Source organism: Condylura cristata, unplaced genomic scaffold (assembly GCF_000260355.1).
Source record: "Condylura cristata isolate star-nosed mole 26May11 unplaced genomic scaffold, ConCri1.0 scaffold00034, whole genome shotgun sequence".
In the NCBI taxonomy this organism is placed as follows: Eukaryota; Metazoa; Chordata; class Mammalia; order Eulipotyphla; family Talpidae; genus Condylura; species Condylura cristata.
The window spans coordinates 14,282,358-14,290,837 of record NW_004567135.1 but is presented as its reverse complement, the minus strand read 5'-3'; the positions used below and the strand labels follow the sequence as shown (position 1 = coordinate 14,290,837).

General features: G+C 44.8%; 2 protein-coding genes across 2 annotated transcripts in view; both read right to left on the bottom strand.

Annotated features, from left to right (window-relative positions):
• The window catches only part of LOC101620503 (antigen WC1.1-like), an 80,505-nt gene extending 75,198 nt beyond the window's left edge, over positions 1–5,307 (bottom strand). Inside the window, 2 exon segments of the mRNA XM_012732331.1 lie at positions 1,463–1,777; positions 5,235–5,307. Of these exon segments, the coding sequence (XP_012587785.1) occupies positions 1,463–1,777; positions 5,235–5,307 (388 nt within the window).
• Positions 5,308–8,359: 3,052 nt separating this feature from the next.
• Positions 8,360–8,480, bottom strand: part of LOC105854336 (antigen WC1.1-like) — a 6,232-nt gene continuing 6,111 nt past the window's right edge. Inside the window, exon 5 of the mRNA XM_012732330.1 lies at positions 8,360–8,373. Within this exon, the coding sequence (XP_012587784.1) occupies positions 8,360–8,373 (14 nt within the window). The remainder of the gene's footprint in view (positions 8,374–8,480) is intronic.

Genomic DNA, 8,480 nt, shown 5'->3' with positions numbered 1-8,480 from the left:
ATTACTCAGCACCAAAAGAAATACACACATGCCTTTTGCAGCAACATGGATGGAGCTGGAAGGGATCATGCTTAGTGAAATAAGCCAGAAAGAAAAGGAAAAATACAGGATGGTTTCACTCTTAGCAGGAGCACAGAGGACCAGTGGGTGGGGAGAGAATAATAATAATGAACAACTACACACCAGAGACATTTTATGGGGGTGGAGTGGGAATGGGATCAAAAATGGGTGGGGGGAGAGAAGTGCACTGGACTATGGTGATGGCACACGGGTGATTACGTGATGGGAAGCCCATGGGGATTACAACTGAGATGGAAAAAGGCACACAATGATGTAAAAATAAACTGTTATATTATGTTCAACAAATTTTGTTTGTCCCCTCAATCCCATTCTTCCCAAATCCCTAAATGCATTTCATGTTGAAGCCATCGAATAAATCTACGTCATCTCTTTCCATAAAATACAGAAGCTAGTATTTTATCTCCTACACTTTTGACTTGTCAGTGAATGGCTACTGAGTTTATACAAGTGTTCTGAGGGGAAAATAAGGTTTTATAAGTGTTGAGAAAGAAATTAGTGTCTTTTCGAGTCACAATGTTTGAGAATCTATGACCCAAAGTATTTCACCCACAGCTTTTGGCTTTCCTGCAAAAGAACTATGAATATTTATGCTTAAGTTTTGAAAGGAGACATGATATTTGGCACAAATCCATACAGTCTTCTGCTCTGTTCAGTGAAATCTCTCTATTCTTATTAATCCCTGCAAAACCCCACCTCGCACTATCCATACAGAAACTATTAACCTGAGAAGTACATCCAAATTCTATACCTCCCACTAGTAGTCTCACTCACTTTATAAGAAGAGTTAATGTACAAGAGGAGTTAGTGTGGAGATTTACATGTTTACTCTTGAAAATAGTATATTATAAATATACTATATTTATACCACCTCCCTGGTGGTGCAGCAGGTTAAAGACAGCACTAAGAAGCTAAAGTCAATTCAGCATGAGTTCCATCAGTACCCAAGAGGTGATCCACATGGCGCGGCAGACCTTTCCTGAATGGCCCGCTGCTCCCCTCAGCAGAGTACTTCCTCGATCACCCTGTTCTGCTCCCCACTCTGTCTCTGGTAATCATTTCACCACCCTGCACCTCTGGTCTTACCCCAGTTCAGTATGCATAAAAAAGTAAATCTTTTTTAAAAAATCATAAAGATTGGTTTTAATCAGGATGGTAATAGATTAAGTTGTTTTGTCCGGTAAGACCAATGCAGAAGGCAGAATTAGCAGTTTCTTTGGGAGTAAAGGATGCTCATCCTTCACAGAAACTTTGTGCCCTTGGAATATAGAGAGGTGGGCTATGTCCCAGAGGTCTCTGATCCACCTATCTCTGCTGTCCCAAAAGACACCAGCCTCCTAGGAACTTTCCATTCCCTCAGCCCCTGGAAATACACCGACCATACCTGAGCAGATGACTCCTGCATCTTCTGAATGATGACAGTAATTATTCCCCCAGCCTCTGAATGGGCAATCCCACAGGTGGGACTCCTTCCCTGTGCATGGCATCTGGTTCAGCCAGATGGGTCCTGTTCCTGCCCCGAAGTGAGCAGAGACCGTGGCGTTGAGGGCCTCTCCACAGCCCAGCTGTCTGCACACCACGTGGGCATCACGCAGGTCCCAGCCGTCATCACACACGGTGCCCCAGGAGCCCTGGTGCCGGATCTCCACTCTGCCGGCGCAGTGATGGCCTCCGCCCACCAGGCGGAGCTGTGGGCTGTCTGAGGGGGGAGAGTCAGGTCAACAGGGAGGATGGGGTGAGGGGGGGCTGTAACCCAGAAGAGGAGGGGTTTCCTGATACTGGGGTATCCTACAGCAGCAATCAAAACAGTAGAGTTGAAAATGGGGAAGAATAGGAGAAACGTAGCAGAAGACAACTAGTGAGCAGTCTGAGAGAGCAGGTGTTACCAGGGCCTGTCAGAGTTAACCATTATGCAGAGTTCTGCATGGCTCTGAAAAGATGTCCCGAGATGTCAGAATCTCTGCCCTGAGCAATTAAATGAGTGCAGAGTGGCTGTCAAGGGCTAGTAGTGTAGAGTGCTTATTCCTTCATTTTCTGGGTCTGAGCTACCAAAATATCCATGCTGTCAGCTGAATCCTGAGTTCCCAGAATGCCCTTGCCACAGGAACAGGGACAAGCCAGAGAGGCTTGTTCCAGGGCAGTTTACAGTTCAATATCTGGGTGCTCTGCTACCCCAACCCCACTTGCCTAAGAGAACAAATATATAGAGAGTTTCTTGTTTTTTCATACAAAATTTTTGAAATTAAGTATAAAGTTAGAATTATCGGCTCACTGACATAGTGAAAAAGAAAACAGTATAAGAAAAATTAGAAAGAAGCATAATAAATATTTTATAATTAGAAGATGAGAGTTTTAACTATGATTCATGAATTTAGTTAAAAAAAAATGAAAGAAAACAAAAACCAGTCAAAAGAATTTAACATAGAATTGTAAATGTATTAAAAATATCAAAGTAACAGTTGCCAGATAAAAACAAAATATATATGGTTAAGAAGTGAATGAATTAATTTAAAATAAAATTATAGGACACAGACAAATTACTGACTCAGAGTCCTAGAGAGGAACGTTGAGGAAAGGAGGAAAGGGAAGAAGAGAAAAAGAGTAGAAGAGGGAGAGACCAGAGAACAGTGAAGTTATATTTGATGAGATAAAGGTTGAGAACTTTTTACAATGGATGAAAGCTATAACTCGAATTTTCTAGAAGTTCGCGGCCTCCCTGGTGTGCAGGGAGTTAAGTCACAGCACTGTGAAGCTTTGTGCAGCTACTATAGCACGAGTTCAATCCGCCACTCAGGAATGTGGCCCAAGGGCGCAGCAGACCTCTCCTGTCCCACCCACTATTCCCCTCTACAGTGTATTTCAGCAGATATCCCCGTTCTGCTCCCCACTCTCTCTCTATTGAATCCACCACTCACACCTCTGGCCAGTTCCCCAGTTCTTGTATATAAATAAATATTTAAAAGAAAGAAAGTCAGAAAATACCAAGGAGTATATTAAATCCCAACACCTTGTGAAGATGATAAAAATCAAAGCAAAAGAGGAATAATGTTGTTTATTTCAAAAAAGACAGCCTAGAATTAGAGAGAAAGGGTATATAGAGGTGGTGAGTCAATTAAAAATAAACTGGAGATACTAACTTAACAGTATCAGCAACTGTATTTAAATAAATGGGTTAGACACTTCAATTAAAAATAAATCAAATAAAAGAACAAAAATCAAGTAAATGCTACCTGTCTAATTACAAGGACAAAGAAAGTTGAAAGTTAAATGATGGGAACATACAGTACTGCGGGAACCATTGTTAACTCTCACACTAATGTGTATCCTTTAGACCAGATGAAAAAAGAGAGGGTGAATGGGGAGAGAAATTCAACATAACTCCATGATCCGGTTCTATGAAAAAAACTCGATTAAAGCAGAGACTGTGTGTTCAGGAAGGGTGACGGAGCCACAGATCTGGCCGCATGCACCGAGCTAAGGGGGAGCTGGGCTCTTGGCAGGTGGTACCTGGGCTGTAGTTTCACAAGGAGATGGGCAGCTCGTGTGAGCTGACGCCGCCACATGTGAGCCTGGGCTTGAGTCACGGCTCTTATGAGATGTCGTCTCCGAGAAGAAAGCATGCTTGTTAGCGGCCTGATGATTGCTTCCTAGTAAAATGAACTCGTTGTTCTCATAGCCAAAGAGACCAGAGTGGAATCAGAGCCAATTCTATATTTCATTTTCAGAGTGAATTTCCACCCCTAGGGACCTGTGAAACATGCCAAGGGACAGTCATCCTCACGTGTGGTCATGTCCCAGGAATGGACATTTCAAGGAATGTCAGTGAAAAACTGACTCCTTTCAGAGGAGAATTTCCCAAAGAGAGAGAGATGGAGACTGGTAAGTAGAGGGCTTGAAATCAGGAGGAAACAGGGGGTGGAGAGGAGAAGCATCTGGAACAGCCAGGCCCAAGGCCTCACCTGTGCGTAGGGCTGACCAGGAAGTGCAGACCATTGTCACTTCAGGGCTCAACCCCTATGCCTGGGCTCTGCTGGTGAGGGGCCTAGGGAGACATATGTCATGTAGGGCCTGGGAGGACGACAGACACAATAATCACCTAAGGGCAATCACAAGCACAGGGATCCTCCTCCATAGTACATCTCAGGATGTCACAGATATGATCGAGACCCCACTGGGAAGAGGAACACTGACCCAGGGGGCCCATCCTGGTCGAAGAGGCCACATCCCTCTGCCTTCAGGGCTCGTCTCCGTCCCCCAGGGACACCTACTTTTGCATCAGTTTGCTGCTGTCCCCTGGGGTGGAGGACTAGTGGGCCAACATATAAGAAGAACACCTCGGGAGGGAGACAGAGACCCGCCAGCACCCAGGGCTAGGGAAGACAACAGTAAGGCAGAAAAACGTTTGAGCCGTGGGTTTGTGGGGAAGAAAAAAGCACCTCAAATTCAGGCTTGGGTTGCAGGTGCAGTGTTATCTGGGGATGTCACTAAAGTTTCTCTTGGGAAGGTTTTCCTTAAAGGCATCCATATCTGCCCTCATCAGACACATGGATACACACACATCACCACCACTTCGCCACAATCCAGTCATCTGATTTAGAGTGTGATTCTGTGCACTCCTTTCTAGAAATCTGACTTCCACGGGCAGACATGCACCTGCCCACACAATTACTTCTCACATACACTTCGAAGTTCCCCTAACACGTCTCTCTCTCTCCATATATATACACACTTATATATGGACATATATCATCCACAGGCTAAAGGAGCAGAAACCCAGAATCGTGTTGGGACACACAGTACTGGGTGCATGAAGGAATCTCAGGGACTCAGACACAGGAAGTCTCTCAGTCATAACCATTACAAAAATCTGGGAAGTCTCCAAACATTTTCTTTCTTGTAGGTGTTATTGCAGAAGGCTGAACACAGATTTTGGTCAATCTGAGGACAAGCTTTGAATATGGGCAACATCTCACAGCTGAACTTGAAAAGCAAAGTGCTCAAAGGAGAAAAATGAACCTTCACCACCATTAAAGATCACATTTGGTCAAAACCAAGGGGTCAACAGAGAGGAGCTGCCTCTGCAAACCCAGGCTCGCCCCCCAGAGCCTGAGAACTACCCCAGTGTCCCTGCTGATCTTAGGGGGGGGGCTGCTTACCTTGGGCGCTCGCTAGGACAGCGGAGAGGAGAAAAGCTAGTCCTGGGAGAAAGCAGTGTCCAGCCATGGTCATCCTGATCCTCGTGTTATCGGGTAACGGTTTTCCCAAATATACAAAGAATCCCCCATTCCTTATTTGGGCTCCCACACCCAGGAGGGGCTTATATAGTCCGAGCCCTGACTTTGCCATCATCTGGGAGCCAATAGAAACCCTGTTGAACATCGTCGCTGCATCAGACACTCCATAAATAGAAACTTTCTGAGGTTCAAACACCAATTAGATGCTCTATCTAAACTGTCTCCTTATAAGAGCAGCAAGATTCTCTGACATCAGGTGTCATGTGTCCCCGAGCGGACACAGAAAAGCTAAATTAAAGAAAGACGTGTGACTGTCTTTCTCCATCAGATGGGTCCGGTAAAGAAGACTTTCTGTTGCTGCAGCCTATGACTCCTGTGTCAACTGACCAACGTGTTCTGGTGCAAAGAAACAAGAAGCACTGAACAGTAAGAACAAAAATCCAGGTGGTTAGAAAACTGGTGTTAGAATGATAAATTCTAAGGGAAGGAGAAGACTGGCCTTCAAGGAGCACAGTCATGAGCCTCGTGGTGAGGCTCCCCCTTTCCACTTCACCCCCATTACCAGTGGGGCTCTGTGCACCTGGGAGCCCAGTCTGTACTGGTCAGTGGCAGGTGCCCTTCTGCTCCAGGGTCCTCACTGTCGGCACTTCAGGCCCTCGGCCTCCCCTGCCTCCTTTCACTTTCACATGGGCCACGTACTTGACTTTCATATTCTCTTCAGGCCTCCTTGAGGCCAAATAAGATGGCGTCCCACAGAGCTGGAAATGGAGTCAGTTTGACACAAATTGCTTTAGCTCATCCTTGCTGTCAACCAAACATCGTCCATTACTTTATAACAATTGTTTTCATTAAAGAAGAAATGACAAGTGTCATTATGTCTATTTAGTGTGTATGTATTTATCCACTTGTATGTGTTTCATGTACGAGTCAGTATACGTACGGGTTTACAACTACATTTGTGTCACACACACCATGTCTATGCACACTTTGCAGTGTTAAATCTTGCTCTTTTATTTTTTTCCATTTATAGTGTTTTTATATAAGTCAAGTTCTTAATTTTAATAAATAAATGGAACATATCAAGTTTTTCTCTTATTCCTTGCTATGTGCTTTAAAGAGATCACTTTTCCCTAGATTGCTTCCTGCTTGCATGTGGCTTAGGAACCACTCGATCACCTTACTGGAAACAAACTCAGGTGACTAGAAGCTGGGCCTCCATCCCTGTGAGGAACAGTCCACTCACAGTCCACTCTCATCTGTGGTGGGAGAGTTCTGGATGACAAGCTCCTCCTCCTTGGCTAACGCCGAATCACACTAGATTTTCTCTGAGTCCTGAGTGTTGGAAAACTTTCAGTGGTTCAGAGGTTTTCAATGTCTGATTTACAAGGTTGAGCTGACAAATGTCTCAATGTGAAACAGGCTCAGCCCTGCTCTTTTACCTTTCTAAGAGTCTGGCTCCAAAAATCCTCACTGATTTGGGAGCTCTGCCACTTTAGGTGTATTTCCACTTTTCTAGGTCACTATCAGTGTTTGGTTTAAAATAGAACATTTGGCATTGTCAGAGAAATAATACTCCATACAGAAGGTGATGCCATGACTACCCCATTACAACCTTCAACTCACACCCTCCTCTAGGTTGCTGAGTAGTTTAATTCAGTTTTCTATTCTTTGACTCTACTAACCCTCTGATCTCACCGGAAGTACCCCAGTACTGCCCCTGTGCAACCACTCCCTGGCTACACAACCAGGTTCCCCAGCCACAGAGGAGGGCACCACCAACTGCTCAGGTGAAGGGACCCCCGATGACAGGCCCCAATGGCCTGAATTTATCTCCTCAGGGAACACACAGCCCCGCCTGGTGGACGGAGGCCATCACGGCACCTGCAGAGTGGAGAGAAGTCACAGAGCTCCTTGGGCCCTGTCTGTGATCATGGCTGGAACTGGGTGGTGCATGAAGCCACACAGTGTGCAGACACCTGGACTGTGGAGAGGCACATAATTTTCACCTGCAATAGGCAAAAGTGTAGGATGATGAACATGACAATTTCGATATTTCAACGGAGATTTCACTTGGGGCAGGGGTATGATTGAAGACTGAATTGTCCGAGAGTAGTGTGGTAAATGACCTGGATTCTGAACAATTGTCTGTAAAACTCAAGGTATTTATTATGAAGATTTTCCTTTCATCACAGGCCCGAGAAAAAATTCTGTAGTAATATAGAAGACAAAATTCTTATTTACTGGGAAAACAAAATTACAGAGGATCCTTTGAAGATTTATTTGATCCCAAAACAGTGCATAGTTCAATGTCATCATACCCAGAGTCTTCTTGTCTCAGGACCAGTTGGAGGCCTCTGTCTCCTGTGCCGGAGATGACAGCTTCTCCGGGAGATGGCAGAGAGAGACCTGCAAGGTGAAGGAAAATCTGCTGTCAGTGGTGACATGAAGAATCATTTGCTATAAAGAGATTATGCCAATGGCTACAGAACATTGTGAGGTCCAGCACAACCTCAAGGAGTAGAACTACTTCCATCCAGTCAGCTACTCTGTGCAAAGTCATGTCTTGACAGCTGGAAAACACTGGGTCAATAATGGTGAGGACTGCAGAAGAGAGTGAACAGTCTCACACCCTCATGATTTCATGAGGAACGGGGGCAGGAGGTCACTCCCCTAGACTCCTCAGCACCTCAATACATGCCCAAGCCTGACCTACAAATCTTCAGGAGAGCAGTCTGGGTTCTCTGTCAGAGGCCAAAAGGGAGCAGCTCAGCCACATCCCAAAACCTCCTGGTCCCAGATGCCACAAGCTCTCACAGAAGCAGAAGGTCTAGACCTAAAGAAGGTCTTCACCTGTCAGCTGAAACAACACAAGCTAACTGTCTCTTAGTTTAATTCTATCACTCACATTTTATGACTTTCATTAGGGCCTTTGAACATCTGCATTGATGACGCTCAAACCCAAATTTAAACATCTGGGTATATGGTTCCATAATACAAGTATTTGTAGCTTTCTAATTTAATTTACACTGCTATGGAAACTTTCCAGATTACTTCTCATAATCTGAAAAAAAAAATTTTTATTGTCAGATCATGACACAAGCTATGTAACCTCTGTCATCAGAAACGGTACAGATGGAGAGGAAATGCTCTGAAAAATCAGACTTTCCA